At 41.0% G+C, this 18,110-nt stretch overlaps 1 protein-coding gene across 2 annotated transcripts in view; it reads left to right on the top strand.

Annotated features, from left to right (window-relative positions):
- The window catches only part of KAT6B (lysine acetyltransferase 6B), a 259,060-nt gene that overhangs the window by 217,267 nt on the left and 23,683 nt on the right, over window positions 1-18,110 (top strand). For both annotated transcript variants that reach the window (XM_069752999.1, XM_069752998.1), the window contains exons 15-16: window positions 10,976-11,248; window positions 13,900-14,149. In XM_069752999.1, coding sequence (XP_069609100.1) covers window positions 10,976-11,248; window positions 13,900-14,149 — 523 coding nt within the window. The remainder of the gene's footprint in view (window positions 1-10,975; window positions 11,249-13,899; window positions 14,150-18,110) is intronic.

The raw sequence follows: 18,110 nt of genomic DNA, 5'->3' as shown, positions 1-18,110 counted from the left end.
GTGGGAAAAAAAAAGATTTTTTATTTTCACGGCTCTGCGTTATAAACTGTAGTGAAACACTTGGGGGTTCAAAGTTCTCACAACACATCTAGATGAGTTCCTTAGGGGGTCTAGTTTCCAAAATGGTGTCACTTGTGGGAGGTTTCTACTGTTTAGGTACATTAGGGGCTCTGCAAATGCAATGTGACACCTGCAGACCATTCCATCTAAGTCCTCATTCCAAATGGAGCTCCTTCCCTTCCAAGCCCTCCCATGCGCCCAAACAGTGGTTACCCCCCACATATGGGGTATCAGCGCACTCAGGACAAATTGGACAACAAATTGTGGGGTCGAATTTCTCCTGTTACCCTCGGGAAAATACAATACTGGGGGCTAAAAAATAATTTTTGTGGGAAAAAATTTTTGTTTTATTTTTACGGCTCTCCATTATAAACTTCTGTGAAGCCCTTGGTGGGTCAAAGCGCTCAGCACACATCTAGATAAGTTCCTAATGGGGTCTACTTTCCAAAATGGTGTCACTTGTGGGGGGTTTCAATGTTTAGGCACATCAGTGGCTCTTCAAACGCAACACGGCGTTCTATCTCAATTCCTGTCAATTTTGCTTTGAAAAGTCAAACGGCGCTCCTTCCCTTCCGAGCTCTCCCATCCGCCCAAACAGTGGTTTACCCCCACATATGGGGTATCAGCGTACTCAGGACAAATTGTACAACAACTTTTGATGTCCAATTTCTTCTCTTACCCTTGGGAAAATAAAAAATTAAGGGCGAAAAGATAATTTTTGTGAAAAAATATGATTTTTTATTTTTACGGTTCTACATTATAAACTTCTGTGAAGCACTTGGTGGGTCAAAGTGCTCACCACACCTCTAGATAAGTTCCTTAGGGGGTCTACTTTCCAAAATGGTGTCACTTGTGGGGGGTTTCAATGTTTAGCCACATCAGGGGCTCTCCAAACGAAACATGGCGTCCCATCTCAATTCCAGTCAATTTTGCATTGAAAAGTCAAATGGCACTCCTTCGCTTCCAAGCTCTGCCATGCGCCCAAACAGTGGTTTACCCCCACATGTGGGGTATTGGCATACTCAGGACAAATTGTACAACAATGTTTGGGGTCCATTTTCTCCTGTTACCCTTGGTAAAATAAAACAAATTGGAGCTGAATTAAATTTTTTGTGAAAAAAAGTTAAATGTTCATTTTTATTTAAACATTCAAAAAATTCCTGTGAAGCACCAGAAGGGTTAATAAACTTCTTGAATATGGTTTTGAGCACCTTGAGGGGTGTAGTTTTTAGAATGGTGTCACACTTGGGTATTTTCTATCATATAGACCCCTCAAAATGACTTCAAATGAGATGTGGTCCCTAAAATAAAATGTTGTAGAAATGAGAAATTGCTGGTCAACTTTTAACCCTTATAACTCCCTAACAAAAAAAAATTTTGGTTCCAAAATTGTGCTGATGTAAAGTAGACATGTGGGAAATGTTACTTATTAAGTATTTTGTGTGACATATCTCTGTAATTTAATTGCATAAAAATTCAAAGTTGGAAAATTGCGAAATTTTCATAATTTTCGCCAAATTTCAGTTTTTTTCACAAATAAACGCAGGTACTATCAAAGAATTTTTACCATTGTCATGAAGTACAATATGTCACGAGAAAACAATGTCAGAATCACCAGGATCCATTGAAGCATTCCAGAGTTATAACCTCATAAAGGGACAGTGGTCAGAATTGTAAAAATTGGCCCGGTCATTAACGTGCAAACCACCCTTGGGGGTAAAGGGGTTAAATGAGATAGACATAGTACACAATGTAGTTAATAAATAATACTTACCACGTGTCTACTTTGCGTCATCATTTTTTAAACATCCTTATATTTTGCATCCTTAATTAATTATCAGCAATTATTATTTTGTTCAAGGAAATCTACAAACTTTTTTTTTTACGGGCCACTAGCTTTTAAAACGACTTCGAGTTTTCTGACATGTAAGGCCACGTGCGCACATTGATTGTTTGGTGAGTTCTTCACCTCAGTATTTGTTAGCCAAAACCAGGAGCCAGCAGAAAATTATAATAAAAACACGTCACCACTTCTGCATTTATCACCCACTCCTGCTTTTGGCTTACAAATACTGAGGTAAAAAACTCACCAATAACTCAACTGTACACGTGGTCTTAGCCTGTCCAACAAGACCCTATTTTAAAAATGTCACCCCTCAATGAGGTTCAAAAATTCATCCTGGAAGTTTAACCGCTCAGGTGCTTCAGAGGAATGAAAACAAATTGGTATGAAAAGGATTTTTAAAAAATACATTTTTACACTACAATGTTGCTTTAATTTGCATTTCTGTCATTTTCACCATCGGCAAAATGAGAAAATGAATCTCACAATTTAAACAATTTCTCCCAAATATGACAATACCCAATATGTGGTGGAAAATGTCTGCTTGAGCGCACTCCAGAGCTCGGAAGCGAAGTGCCATTTGTTATTTGGATTGCAAATTTGGCTACAATAATCCTGGTGCTAGAACAGCAGAAACCCCCCCATGATTGCCCCATTTTGAAAACCAGAACCTGTAAGGAATTAATTTGCAGATTTTGTGAACATTTTGAACCCCACAGGTGCTGCATACAATTTTAAAACATCGGGACAAGAATGTGAAAACATATACCGTATATACTCGAGTATAAGCCGACCCCCCCCAATTTTGCCACAAAAAAACTGGGAAAACTTAATGACTCGAGTATAAGCCTAGGGTGGGAAATGCAGCAGCTACCGGTAAATGTCAAAAGTAAAAATAGATACCAATAAAAGTAAAATTAATTGAGACATCAGTAGGTTAAGTGTTTTTGAATATCCATATTGAATCAGGAGCCCCATATAATGCTCCATAAAGTTCATTATGGCCCCATAAGATGCTCCATATTAAAATATGTCCCATATAATCCTGCATAAAGGTTAATAATGGCCCCATAAGATGCTCCATAGACATATTTGCCCAATATAATGCTGCACAAATGCTGATTATGGCCCCATAAGATGCTCCATAAAGATATTTGCCCCATATAGTGCTGCACAAACATTGATTATGGCCCCATACAGACACTTGCGCCATATAGTTCTGCACAAACGTTATGGCCCCATATAGTGCTGCACAAACGTTATGGCCCCTTATAGTGCTGCACAAACGTTATGGCCCCTTATAGTGCTGCACAAACATTATGGCCCCATATAATGCTGCACAAACGTTATGGCCCCATATAGTGCTGCACAAACGTTATGGCCCCTTATAGTGCTGCACAAACGTTATGGCCCCTTATAGTGCTGCACAAACGTTACGGCCCCTTATAGTGCTGCACAAACGTTATGGCCCCATATAATGCTGCACAAACGTTATGGCCCCATATAGTGCTGCACAAACGTTATGGCCCCTTATAGTGCTGCACAAACGTTATGGCCCCTTATAGTGCTGCACAAACGATATGGCCCCATATAGTGCTGCACAAACATTATGGTCCCATATAATGCTGCACAAACGTTATGGCCCATTATAGTGCTGCACAAACGTTATGGCCCCTTATAGTGCTGCACAAACGATATGGCCCCATATAGTGCTGCACAAATATTATGGTCCCATATACTGCTGCACAAACGTTATGGCCCCTTATAGTGCTGCACAAACGTTATGGCCCCTTATAGTGCTGCACAAACGATATGGCCCCATATAGTGCTGCACAAACATTATGGTCCCATATAATGCTGCACAAACGTTATGGCCCCTTATAGTGCTGCACAAACATTATGGTCCCATATAATGCTGCACAAACGTTATGGCCCCATATAGTGCTGCACAAACGTTATGGCCCCATAGATGCTCCATACAGACACTTGCCCCATTTGCTGTGATAAAAAAAAAATCACATACTCGCCTCTCCGTCGCTCAGGCCCCCGGTGCTTTCAATACTCACGTGCTGATTGTTCCGGCGCCACTCTATCTTCAGCACTGGCGTTCAGGCTGAGGGCGCGCACTAACTACGTCACCGCGCCCTCTGACCTGAGCGCCACTGCTGAAGATGGAGCGGCGCCAAAACGAGGAGCAGGTGACTATCGCGCAGCTCAGCGCTCCCCCTCCCCTTTATAGTTACCTGCTCCTGGCGCTGTGCAGTCCCTGCTTCCCCGACGCTGCAGCTTCTTCCTGTAGTGAGTGGCCACTGTTACCGCTCATTACAGTAATGAATATGTGGCTCCACCTCCATGGTTGGTGGAGCCGCATATTCATTACTGTAATGAGCGGTACCATGTGACTGCTCAGTACAGGAGGAAGCTGCCGGGAAGCCAGGGACCTGCAGGGACCGCGCCAGGAGCAGGTAAGTATAATTAGACAGCCCCCGCTCCCCCTCCCCTGCCGACCCCTGGGTATGACTCGAGTATAAGCCGAGAGGGGGACTTTCAGCCCAAAAAAGTGGGCTGAAAATCTCAGCTTATACTCGAGTATATACTGTACATATTTTTTTCATTAAAATGTTGCCTCATCCTCAATTTTTTCATTTTCTCAAGGAGTAATTGGAGACTCCACAATTTGTGATGCAGTTTCTCTCAAACCTGGCAGTGTCTCTTGCTTGGACTGAGACTACTATTTGGACACATAGAGAGGAAGGAGTACTATTTGTCTGTTGTAGTGCAGATTTGTCTGTAAGGGTGTGTTTCCTCGTTCAGGAAACGCTGCGTGTTTGACGCTGCGTTGAGCCGCAGCGTCAAAAACGCAGTGTCCAAATGTTACAGCATAGTGGAGGGGATTTCATGAAATCCCGTCTCCACTATTCATTAAAAGACGCATGCGGCATACCTGCGAAAACGCACATCGGGCGCGTCTTTTAAGAACGCAGCATGTCCTTACATTGCAGAAACAACGCAAGGACAACGCAGGTGACTCGCCAGTGACCTCTGGTGCAGATTTGGTCAGGATTTTACCTGCATAAAATCCTGACCAAATCCTGATGCAATCCTGAACGTGGACACATACCCTAATAGTTTGCAGATGTCATGTCATATCTGCACAACCCCTGAGATGCCAAAATGGCAGACTACACCACAACTTCTGTTTGGGTTTGCAGTGCTGCTCGAGAGGGAAGGAGCTCTATTCCACTTTTACAGAGGATATTGTGACTATATTATTGATCATTTCTCAGGAAAAAATACTCGTCTATTGGACTTTCATCCATACTGCTGCCAGTATACCTCACTATTCTCCTTCCTTCACCTTCCAGCAGGGGCATCAGGTGACCACTGTCGAGAATCAGCGGCGACTGGCTACAACAGTTTTGATTCGTCAGAGCCGAACGAAACAGTCTCCAAGCTCTTTCTTCCAGCTTTGATAGAAAGTGACTCTGCTTGCAGTCAGTAGCCACTGATTGGCTGCAGTGGTCACCCGAAACCCTCTGCTAAATGAGACAGTACAGTGGTACAGTCCAAGTGCTACAGCTTTTTTATCTCTCAATCGATATAGCTGTATGAAGGCTTGTTTTTTTTGTAGGATGAATATTTTTACAGACACTTTTTTCAGGAACATTATTAATTAACTTGTATTAATATCTTTGAAGTGTGTGGGAAACGCAATTCAGACACCATTTTTTTTTTTACTTTTTTTCTCATTCTATATTCAATTTCGTAATTATTCAGCAGTACCATATATGACTCTATTAATTTTTTTACTGTTTAATTTTGTTTTATATCTTTAGCTCCTTAACCCGTTCATGCCATGGTCATTTTCCGTTCCCTTTTCCAAGAGCCATAACAATTTTATATTTCCATCAATATAGCCGTTTGAGGGCTTTGTTTTTCCTGTACGAGTTGTACTTTTGAATGGCACCATTAATTTTACCATGTAGTATACTGGCAAAAGGGAAAAAAATTCCAAGTGCAGTGAAATTGCAAAGAAAAGTGCAATTCCACAATCTCTTTTATTTTTTATTTTATTTATGGTGTTCACTATATGGTAAAACTGACCTGCTATTATGATTCCCCAGGTCAGTACGAGTATGCAGATACCAAACCTGTATAGTTATTTTTTATTTAAGTGGTCAAAAAAAATCTGAAATTTGTATGAAAAAATCTTTTTGCGAGACCCGTAGCGTTTCCATTTTTTTGGGATCTGGGGCTGGGTTATGGCTTGTTTTTTTGTGCCCTAAGCTGACATTTTATTGATACCATTTTGGGGTACATATGTAGTTTGATCGCCTGTTATTGCATTTTATTGCAATGTTGGCGGCAGCCAAAAACATAATTCTATACATTATGTGCCTCGTACATATGAGCCTCCATATCTAACTTTATTGTTGATCACGAAAATGATAATACAGCCAGGGCTGTGTAGTCGGAGCCCATTTTGGTGGAGCTGGAGTCTGTATAAAATGGACCGACTCAGACTCCTAAAATATATAATAAATTGAGTACGGTAGTTCAATGCAGTTTGTGGGGAATATTTTTTTCATAAGAATTTGGGAAAGTTATGAAATGTCCTGTTCCTGATCTAAGGTCTAGACTTTTAGCTGAGATGAAACTGTGCTGCAGTTTATGTTCATAATTAGTAGTGAAGCTCCTCTACAGATAAGGGGAAAAAATACACACTCAGGGAAGGAAAGCCTACATTCATCTCAGAATTTCTGGAGTGAACAGGAAAGCCGGATTAAAGAAGGTAAGTACTTCCTAAAGCATATCTAAACTTTCAATAAACTGTGCATAAATCAATAGTCCAGTATATGTTGTCTCTGTGTTCTTGATGTTTTAGTTAGTTTTTCCTCTTAGCTCATGTTTGGAGAAATTAGCTGCTCTGATGACTTATATACACTATACATAGAAAACATTTTTTCCCCTTATATTCTAACATCTCAAATTCGGAAATACAGTAACAGGTTCGATGAGGACATATATATTTGTGTGTGTGTTCTGGAATGTGATTCAGCACAGATATTACTACAGAAGAAAAGAAAAATGATTCTTTACAATTAGATGATCTTGTTGAAGTGGCTTCACACCTCTTTCCTATTCATCACATGCGCTGCTGGCAATAAGAGAGAGTCTGCAAGAGGGACATGCTAAACTCTGAATAGCAAAGTGAGGAAATTTGATATTGCTGCCAGAACCCCTAAAGTTGATTCCATCTTGAAGAAACGTGCTGGAAAAGGGGCAATTGTGGATCAAGCCACTCGGTGGGGCAGCATCTATTTAATGATTGAGCGATTGCTTGAGCTGAAACCCTTCTTTGTAGATATAGCCAAACCTCAGCTAACACTGCATGAAGGTCAATGGACACAGGTGGCTGAATTGAAGGAAATGCTTCATCACCCATTTACAGTGACTAAAAAGTTACAAGATGAGGCGTTTTTATAAAGAAGTGAAATAACTTTTGTTTTGTCTGTCCCAAAGAGGAGGTTTAATCGCAGATGGCATTGCTGCTTCAATGAAATGTAGAGAGACACTGCTATTAGAAAATAAAAATTTTCTGGCGGCTGTTTATGTGAACCCAAGTCATCGTATATTGCTGGATGATCAACAGCTTACCAAAGGAAAATAAGCTCTGACTGAGGTAGACGTTAGGATGTGTGGGCTACTGGACGGCCAAGAGCAAGAGGACTCGGGTCCTGCCAGTGCTGCTGCCGCCATTCCTTCATCCTCATCAGATGAGGAGTTTGATTTTGACAAGTATTTGGATGACATGGGGCAAAGAATTCCACTCCCTAGAAAACAAATTGACCATATTTCAGCAAAATTTTTCACTTGCTCTCAAAGAAGTAGAAGAGTCCAATCATTCATCAAAACTGACTGTGCACGAGGCAATTCCTTTATACCCTGAAATTGTTAAAGATGTTGCCCATGTGGTTACTGCTTTGCCACCAACCCAAGTTAGTGTAGAGAGGTTGTTCTCTAGCCTTACAATAATTAGGTCAGATTTGAGGTCATCTATAATGGAGGATCTGATGGAGGCGATACTATTTCTCAGAACAAATTCATAGACTGCACAAATGCCATTCAGTACGTTTTTGTTGAAAACTTTTTTTTTTCACTTACTGCAGAGTGTATAATAAATTGTAAATATGCAAAGTTTTTTTTGTTCTAAAGTTGTATTCCAATAAATATATTTTATGTTCTATCTAAATGTCATGATTATTGCATCATAATAAAGATTAAAAGCCTTATGTTACCATTTTACTACAGTAAATTTATCACTTAAACATGAGCCATGTATGAGGGAGTCAGAGTCATGGAGTCAGTATCATGGGAATTGAGGAGTCTGAGTCGGAGGTTTGGCTTACCGACTCCACAGCCCTGTATACAGCCCCCACAATTAAATGGGAAGCCCTCAAGAATGTACTTAAGAGGGGTATTTATCAAACATGGATCCCAAATAAAAAAAGACAGAGGTCAGGCAATCAAACTAGCCTTACAGAGAGTCACTAATCTGGAGTTAATTCATAAAAAGGTGCTCTCCACTGCAACCCTTAGAGATCTTCTCAAACCAAGATTAGAAGCTAAAAAATTACTCGATTCTTCATGTTAACGTTTATTTCAGCTAGGTCAGAGTAGGTTCTAAGAGTTTGGTAACAAACCGGGAAGAATGTTAGCTAAAGCCCTTAATGCTAAAAAGACCCAAACAAATATTCCCTGTATTAAGAATACTCAAGATAAATTAGTTCATACCACACCTGAAATTGCAGCTGTTTTCCATACATCAACCCTTTCCAAAAAATTGGAGAATGAAACCGAAAAATTCCTGGAAAATCCTTTTTCACATCAAGAACTAGAAGCCTCTGTCCAAGATCTCCCTAGCAATAAAAGTCCAGGGCCTGATGGTTTCACAGTAGAATTCTATAAAGTATTTTTTGAACAATTGTCTCCATTAATATTACAATAATTTAATTCCATATCAGAATCTACTCTCTTTTCTTCCTATTCCACAACGGCACATATTGCAGTCATTCCGAAACCAGGGAAAAACCCCAACTCATGTAGTAGCCATAGGCCTATATCTTTATTACATGTAGATTTAAAATTATATGCCAAGCTTTTGGCCAATAAACTTAAATCACACCTCCCTCATTTAATACACCCAGACCAGGTGGGTTTTGTTCCAGGAAGAGAGGCACGAGATAACATTTTGAAACAATAGATATTAAGCATGCACACACTCAAAAAAACCCTTTAATGATACTATCGCTTGATGCCGAAAAGGCTTTTGATAGGATCTCATGGTCTTCTCTCTCTCAAACTCTGAGCCACATCGGTTTGGGTCCTGTATTTACTTCTGAAATCTTAGCTCTCTACCACTTAGGCCAGCTAAAAAATTAATGGCTCCCTTTCGGCCCTCTTTACTATAAAGAATGGTACTCATCAAGGTTGCCCCCTTTCCCCAATGTTGTATATCCTGATAATGGAGCATCTTATGGAGGCCATATGTGCTAATCCTGAAATACGGGGAATCAAAATAGCGTGTTCAGAATATAAGATATAAGTGTTCTGCATTTGCTGATGACCTGCTAGTTTATTTAACTGATCCACATACCTCGCTTCCTTTCCTGGTGTCTGAGCTGGCACGTTTTAGTAGTTGGTCCAATTTTAAGATCAATCTTGAAAAATCTGAAGCCTTGAATATTTCCCTACCCTTGCACCTCGCAAATGCTGAATGTTTTATTTTTCCATCAATATGGCCATGTGAGGGCTTATTTTTTGCAGGACGAGTTGTACTTTGGAACCTAATAGCCTTCTGCTTTGTCCTGGTAATCTTTAGAAAGCTACAGATGGGTTGCAATGTTCATTTTGGAGAGCGATGGCTTTCTTCTTAGGCTATGTGCACACAATGTGGATTTTGCTGCGGATACGCAGCGTTTCCGCAGCTGCGGATACGCAGCAGTTTCCCCTGCGTTTACAGTTCAGTGTAAACGTATGGGGAAAAAAAACGCTGTGCACATGCTGCGGAAAAAAACGTGCGGTTTACAATCCGCAGCATGTCACTTCTTTTGTGCGGATTACAACTGCCCTTATGGAAAACCGCAGTTGTAAATCCGCAGTGGAAACCTCAGGAAAACCGCGGTAAATCCGCGATAAATCCGCAGCGGTTTTCCACTGCAGATTTTTCATTTTTCAAGTGTGCACATAGCCTTACAATCCTGTGATACAGACCATTGTTGTTCAGTGTCCTACTGATGGTGGACTCCTAAACATTAGCATTAGCTCATGTAAGAGAGACGAGATCTTCAGTTACATAAAGGTTACCTTGGGTTTCTTTGTGACCTTGCAGAGGGTTATGTGCACTGTTCTTGAAGTGATAATTTTAACTTAACCGCTCATGAGGAATGTAATAATGGTCATGAATCTCTTTTTTACACCATCCCTCTGACTATGCATTGGTGGAGTTCAGACTCTATTTAGAGATGGTTTTGTAAACTTTTGTTGCCTGATGAGCACCATCATCTATTCTTTAATCTTCACAACACATGTTTGAGGAAGATTTCTGAGGTGCAGACATAGATCCCTTCTTTAAATAAAACAGGTCACCCACTCACATTTTATTTTTGTCCCATTTATTGAAAACAGCAGACTCTAATTTCACCTTCAAATTATCTACTATTCCAAAAAGTTCCAACTATTGCCACTCAGACTTGTGATTGAATTGTTTTGATTTGGTTCTAATCTACCATGCTTTTATTACTTCATTGAAAATTTGACGTAGTGTTAGATCAGAATTTTACATGTTTCTACATAAATTTGAAGGGTTCTTAAATTTTCAAGAACCACTGTTTGTGTTCACTCTTTGTAGTTACAAGCATGTTCTAACTACTGATATCAACTAGATGAAGGATTTTGTATTTGACAAGAGGAATGTAGATTTTAATAAAAACAGTATAAAAAATGCTTCTTATAGTACAGTTTGATTGAATGTGTATCATACAATGTGTGTTGTTTTTTTTACTTCTCCAGACAGAGCTTACAGAACAAACAGACTGTGAACAGAGCAAACCCCAACACAAGCACTTTAATTCCATGCAAACAAAACCAAACCTGTCACCATCCAAGGAGGACACTGCTGATTCTACATGTTCGGTTACTACAGATCCTATCTTATTAGCTTCTACTGAGATCCAAGTCACAGAGAAAAGTAAAGTGAGCAGTGAGGAAGAAGACGAAGAACAACATCCTGAATCCACCACTACAATACTGACGGCACACCAGGCAGCCACAATTAAAAGAAAGGTAACAGATTGCAGAAAATGCATACCTTGTGTATAGTTTTTTTTCTGATTTTTTAAATGTTTTTGCAGCATTCATTGATATGTTACTTATTACAAAATAAAAAATCTACCCACATACCTATTCCATCCAAGAGGCGTGACAAGTGGTGAGAGAGCTAGAGAAAGGACTTTTGTTACAAGGTACAGAAATGTTAGTGCATCATTATGCAACACCCTTATATAAAAGAAACTTTGATGTACTATAGAGAACTTAACTAGTGAAAGAGGAGTTGATATTGTTGGAGGACTTCATTGAAGTAGAAGATTAGATTCTTAAGTATTTGTATGATCATTTAAATATAGTTTGAAAATATCTATGCAGTTAGTTGGACCTTACATTTTATCCCAGTGTTTAATTATTTAATTTTCATGAGTGAGTAGTGACCTCATCACATTTCAACGCCTGAACGTCAGAATAACAAATAATTCGTCTTCCACTCCGTGGTCTGATGTGCACTGGGGCTTGCACAACCACCTTTAAGGTACCTTCACACTGAGCGACGCTGCAGCGATCTAGACAACGATCCGGATCGCTGCAGCGTCGCTGTTTGGTCGCTGGAGAGCTGTCACACAGACAGCTCTCCAGCGACCAACGATGCCAGTAACCAGGGTAAACATCGGGTTACTAAGCGCAGGGCCGCGCTTAGTAACCCGATGTTTACCTTGGTTACCAGCGTTAAAGTAAACAAACACTTCATACTTATCTTCCGCTGTCTGTCCCTCGGCGCTCTGCTTCTCTGCCCTGTTTAAGCACAGCGGCCGGAAAGCAGAGCGGTGACGTCACCGCTCTGCTTTCCGGCCGCTGTGCTTACACACGCCGATTCAGCGATGTCTACAGGAGGTCCAGTGACAAAAGAAAGTGCTGGCCTTCTAGCTTCGACCAACGCCATCACAGCAGCATCCTGATCGCTGCTGCGTGTCAAACTGAACGATATCGCTAGCCAGGACGCTGCAACGTCACGGATCGCTAGCGATATCGTTCAGTGTGAAGGTACCTTTACTTTTGTAGCACATTGTCACAGCGCTCTTCCTTGGTCTCAGTGAGGCTCACACTCACTGATGACACAGACCTTCCCTCTCCCTCAATAGGACTTCACCCACCTGTCATCAAGTCTCAGGACTGTCTTCTCCTGGGCTTCCATCTCCCACCAGTTTTAAGCCCACTATTTAACGCCACCACTGTTTTTCTTAAAGCTTTTTTTCCCTGGTTTGGAATCAAACCACTTCTTGGTGCAACGAACTCCGGCCATCTGGTTGTACCACCTTCAGTAATATCTCTCTCTGCTCTGTTTACGGCAAGGCATATTAACTGTACTTCAGCACAACTTTGGCTTTGGTACCCCTATTTCCTAAGGAGCTATTTTTGTGACTTCTCTTTCCTAGCACCACTACTAATATTGGCGGGTGAATTCATTTTTTCTCTGATTCAGAAGTGACTCACTGCCAGTCACATATGTTCCATGCGACCCGATGCCGCACATTCCTCTTAAGTCACTTCTACTGTTAACCCCTTATAGTGCACTAATAGTAAAGATCTGGCACCAGTTTGCATAGTTAACACATATAATCAGTGAGCAGCATGCTGAACTTTCACTTGTTAAAATGGCAGATCAGAGTACATTTGACATATCGTAGGTCCAACCCGGTTACACAAAATAACACCATTATGTCATTCAAATTTTCGTTGAGTATGGTTCTAGCCCATAATTATAGAGGGGACTTGTACAGACAATAGACATTACAGCATAACAGAAATCACAGTTCAAAATAGATACCAAGAGGAATGAGGGCCCTGCTCGCAAGCTTACAAACTATGAGGAAAAGGGGAGACACGAGAGGTGGATGGTAACAATTGCTATAGTTAGTCGGACCAGCCATAGTGTAAGGCTCGGGTGTTCATGTAAAGCTGCATGAACCAGTTAACTGCCTAAGTATTTAGCAGCACAGACACAGAGGGCTAATAACCATACTAAATACACAGAGACAGTACTAAGCATCCTTTCCATGTTCCTATACTATTAACATGTCCTGTAAATGTGATTGGGACATAGAGAACCTAGAATATCATTAGTTAAATATTAGGCTGTATTCACATGTTACAAATATTTAGCACTGAGAACATACAGCAGTTTACAGCACACATGTTGAATGCCTTTTACAAAACCAATCTACGTGTATCAGGAACAAATGTGAATCGATTTGAGGACATGCTGCATATTTTGTAGTCTGCCACCAGTACATTTTGTTGCAGTGTTTTACCCTGGATTTCACTTTGCATTCTTTATGTAATTCACACCAAAATCTTTCTTAAAATCCCGAATGTAACACAATGGTTTGTCAGTGTGGATTCTCTGTGTTTTTGCTGTGACATCTGTAGACAATGGACTTGGTTATGGAGCCTAACTAATAATGTTCAATCTATAGTATGTTTATAATGCCATTCCTTTATAAGCTCAAGCTTTATATCTTTAGGCGTCATTCACACTTAAATTAAACCTAGGTATTAATAGATGCATTAAATTAACACTGTCTAAAAGGCAACAAGAGATTGTAAGATTGCCTACCGTGAAGATGCTTAGCTTAAATACTAAAAAAAAAATTTTGCATTGACAGAAGGCCTTTGCACTAAGGCGAAGGCGTGGACGAAAACGCCGGAGACTGAACAGCAGTGTCACCACAGAAACAATCTCGGAGACCACTGAAGTCCTAAATGAGCCATTTGAGAATTCTGACCAAGACTGCACTGAGCAACAGGCAAACGATATGGACCAAAGTAGTGATGTCAGAAGAGGCACTGAGGGTGAACATGCAGCTATCAGAACAGCAGAGTCACCATGCCGGACAGAAGAAGAAAATCGTACAAGTATGTCAGTTGTATAGAGTATGACCAAGATGGTTATTAGTTTCAAAGTGTAATTTTATTTGAAATTGTTTTATTATTATGTCTCCAAGATAAATAACCATATAAACGTGGGATATACATTAACATTTTTTAATGACTTAATACAGTGCTAAAATATTGTATCTCTGGCCAGATCCCTTAATGAAGCTGGATTTTAGGATTTTTAAAATGTCCTAGTTTAAAGAATATGCAAATGGCCATCTGCGGATATGAAGAGGACTTGAAGTTTAGTGTCACCTATTGGAGGTAGCAATCCTAAAAGTCAATACTGACCCTGTGACAAGTCTTGTCTCATGTCTAAAGGTACCGTCACACATAACGATATCGTTAACGATATTGTTGCTTTTTGTGACGTAGCAACGAAATCGTTATGCGTGACAGTGACCAACGATCAGGCCCCTGCTGGGAGATCGTTGGTCGCTGGGGAAAGTCCAGGACTTTATTTCGTCGCTGGATTACCCGCTGACATCGCTGAATCGGCATGTGTGATGCCGATTCAGCAATGTCTTCACTGGTAACCAGGGTAAACATCGGGTTACTAAGCGCAGGGCCGCGCTTAGTAACCCAATGTTTACCCTGGTTACCATTGTAAAAAAGAAACACTACATACTTACATTCCTGTCACGTTCCTCAGCGTCAGCTTCCCTGCGTCCCCCAGTGTCAGCGCCGGCCAGCCGTAAAGCAAAGCACAGCGGTGACGTCACGGCTCTGCTTTCCGGCCAGCGCGCTTACACAGTGCAGGGAAGCTGAGGCCGGGAGACGCGACAGGAATGTAAGTATGTAGTGTTTTTTTTTTACTTTTACAATGGTAACCAGGGTAAACATCGGGTTACTAAGCGCGGCCCTGCGCTTAGTAACCCGATGTTTACCCTGGTTACCCGGGGACTTCGGGATCGTTGGTCGCTGGAGAGCTGTCTGTGTGACAGCTCTCCAGCGACCAAACAGCGACGCTGCAGCGATCGGCATCGTTGTCTAGATCGCTGCAGCGTCGCTTAATGTGACGGTACCTTAAGATAAAAACCAAATCGGACACTCCATTTGCAGACACATGATTCAGGTTGTTGGCCCCTCATCAAAGCAAAGCAAGTTATCTGATTTGGCTGGATGAGTGGCTTTGGACTGGTATATAAGGTTCTTAAACTGGCTTGGTACTCTCCACAAGAAGAGAGGTTACCCCTTTTAAATTCCTCAAAGGCCTCTCATCCAGCAAAATCAGACCTCCTGCTTGGAACTTATGATAGGCAAACACCTGTTTGGTTTTTCTTCCATCCTAAGTAATGTGACCATACTAATTAAAGGGTCATTATTATCTTTTAGGATTGTTACTTACAGTAAGTGGCAGTACAGTTCAAGTCCTCTTCCTCTGTGAAGAGGCAATTTGCATATATAATTTGCAAGAGGAACATCGCATGGCCTAGTAATCTCTTTATGCCGACTTGACACTCTCCGCAAACAGAATTGTTACCCCATACAGACATCATTGGTTGCTTTTCCTTATATTAAATTGAACCCAATCTTTTCATTTTGTGGCAAAAGTTTGGTATGCAGGATTGAAGTTGGAGAATTAAAGATATATAGACCAACTTCACTTTGAAATAATGTGTCATCTATGAGATTTGTTTACAGATATATCATCTTATAAACATATACAATCCCTGGCAGCTGTAAATATTGCCGCTGGAAACAAGAAATTCTAGCTTAAGGTAAAATGATATTCTTTATTAATACATAAATAATTCACAAATATACAAGATAGGGTGGGAAAAAGACATCCAATAGGAGGAGGTGCAAAAAATGTAGCGGAGTTGCCTCTCGTCCCTGGATATGAAACTGCTGAGTGAGCAATAACCAGGTGGTGGATACGGCATATATAGATGAAAGAAACCTATTACAGTAAATAAAGTGCTTTGTGCCTACATTATAACAGTCTCCACCTGAATAAGCGTAAGGAGCGTAAGCGTAGGAGTCAGGGAGGTGCCGTGGTCCATTTGTTTGCTGCAAGGTCCTGGTTACAGAAACCTTCTGAGGTGATGTTCTCATTGAACGGTTATACTAATATCTACACCACTCTGGTAGAGATTGCGTTTCAGCATTGTTCTAGGTATATTGAGTAGGATTCCTCTTTTAGTTACTTGAAGGGGTAAAATCTCTAATGTTATCTAGTGTTCTGAGCATTAATTGTGATCTCACTGATGCAGCAATATTGGTGGAAACTGCTTTATAATGTGGGCACAGTCTACGGTTTCTAACAGGACTTATGGAAAACAGATTAACATTCTAGAACATTACTTCTCTTACACCCAATACAGCAGCACAAAATATGAGAATGCTGCAAGAAAATCTATGGATGCTCTGGTCTCAAATTTGGCTGCCAAAGGCATTCCCTTCTATAGATCTTTCACAAACTCTTTAAACTGAGTAAAGAAAATTGCTAGGAGTGGCTGACAAGCCACACGATGCATTTGTTACACGAAGATGGCAGTAAAATTCCTGGTTTACAGAAACTAACTGAACTGTGTACTTTGTAGGGTTTCAACACTCTGATAGCCTTTTGGATACGCAGCGGCACACGGTTTTATATCAAAACAGCATAATGTTTATTGCCCATCATAAATTTTACAGCTCCAAAAGAAAACTACTTTCTCCAGAACAAAAGCATAACATAAACAGTCCTTTTTTTTAGGCGCAATGAAGCAAAGTAAATGTGGCAGCCTCCTCAATCTCGGTAAATCTCAGTATTTCAGGCAGTAATAGCTCAAGCAGTTTAAAAAAGTGTAGGTGTTCACCTGACAAACACACCTCTATTTCAGCCCCAACACAACTCCATACGGCTGAGCTAACCCAGCTGCTTGTTATTAGGTCTGTAAGCCCTGGGTTGGATTATGGGAACAACCCAGATTCTTTTAGTTGCTCCTAAATCCCAGTCCCCAAATCCAGTCAAATTAACCATCTCAATAACCTAGTGTTACTACTACAGATTTTGCATTACTGAGGCCAACCAACTCGGTGAACCATACTGTATGTCCTCCCCCCATCCAAAAGCTGGGGCTCGGCACAATCAACCCATCAACAGTGTACCATTGACCGAGCGTCTGCATTTCCATGTAGTTTCTCGGGTCTGCACTCCCCAATGATCTCTCAGAACATAGCAACTCCTAGCCCAACATCCGATGCATCTCTCTGGACTATGAATGCTCTGGAGAAATTCGCCACTACCAACACTGCTTGTATACAGGGGGCCAGTTTAAACTCTTTACATGCTCCTTCAGTCTCTGGAAACAACTTAATCGTAACTGATTTTGTGTCCTTTTGGAAATCTGTTGCCATTACAGCACAATTAGGTTCAAATATTCAGTTGTAACCCTGTTGTGAATTCTGTGGCTGAGTTCACTTCTGTGGTCACAAGTGGTATTGCAGTCTCTGGGCTTCCTCCCTCAGGTGTTTTGGTGAGCTCGTTGGCTGCCTTGCTATTTAGCTCCACCTGAGTCTGTCTTCCTTGCTCCTTGTCAATGTTCCAGTGTTGGATCTGAGCTACTGCATCTTTCCTTGGGCCTGCTGCTCTGCTAGATATGTGCTTCTAGTTTGTTTTCTGTTTTTTCTGTCCAGCTTGCTATTATCTTTTGCTGGAAGCTCTGAGAAGCAAAGGGGTGCACCGCCGTGCTGTTAGTTCGGCACGGTGGGTCTTTTTGCCCCTTTGCGTGGTTTTCGTTTTAGGGTTTTTTGTAGACTGCATAGTTCTCTTTGCTATCCTCGCTCTGTCTAGAATATCGGGCCTCACTTTGCTGAATCTATTTCATTCCTACGTTTGTCTTTTCATCTTGCTAACAGTCATTATATGTGGGGGGCTGCCTATTCCTTTGGGGTATTTCTCTGAGGTAAGTCAGGCTTGTATTTCTATCTTCAGGCTAGTCAGCTCCTCAGG

The sequence above is a fragment of the Ranitomeya imitator genome, chromosome 2 (assembly GCF_032444005.1).
Source record: "Ranitomeya imitator isolate aRanImi1 chromosome 2, aRanImi1.pri, whole genome shotgun sequence".
In the NCBI taxonomy this organism is placed as follows: Eukaryota; Metazoa; Chordata; class Amphibia; order Anura; family Dendrobatidae; genus Ranitomeya; species Ranitomeya imitator.
This window is presented reverse-complemented; position numbering and strand designations above follow the sequence as displayed.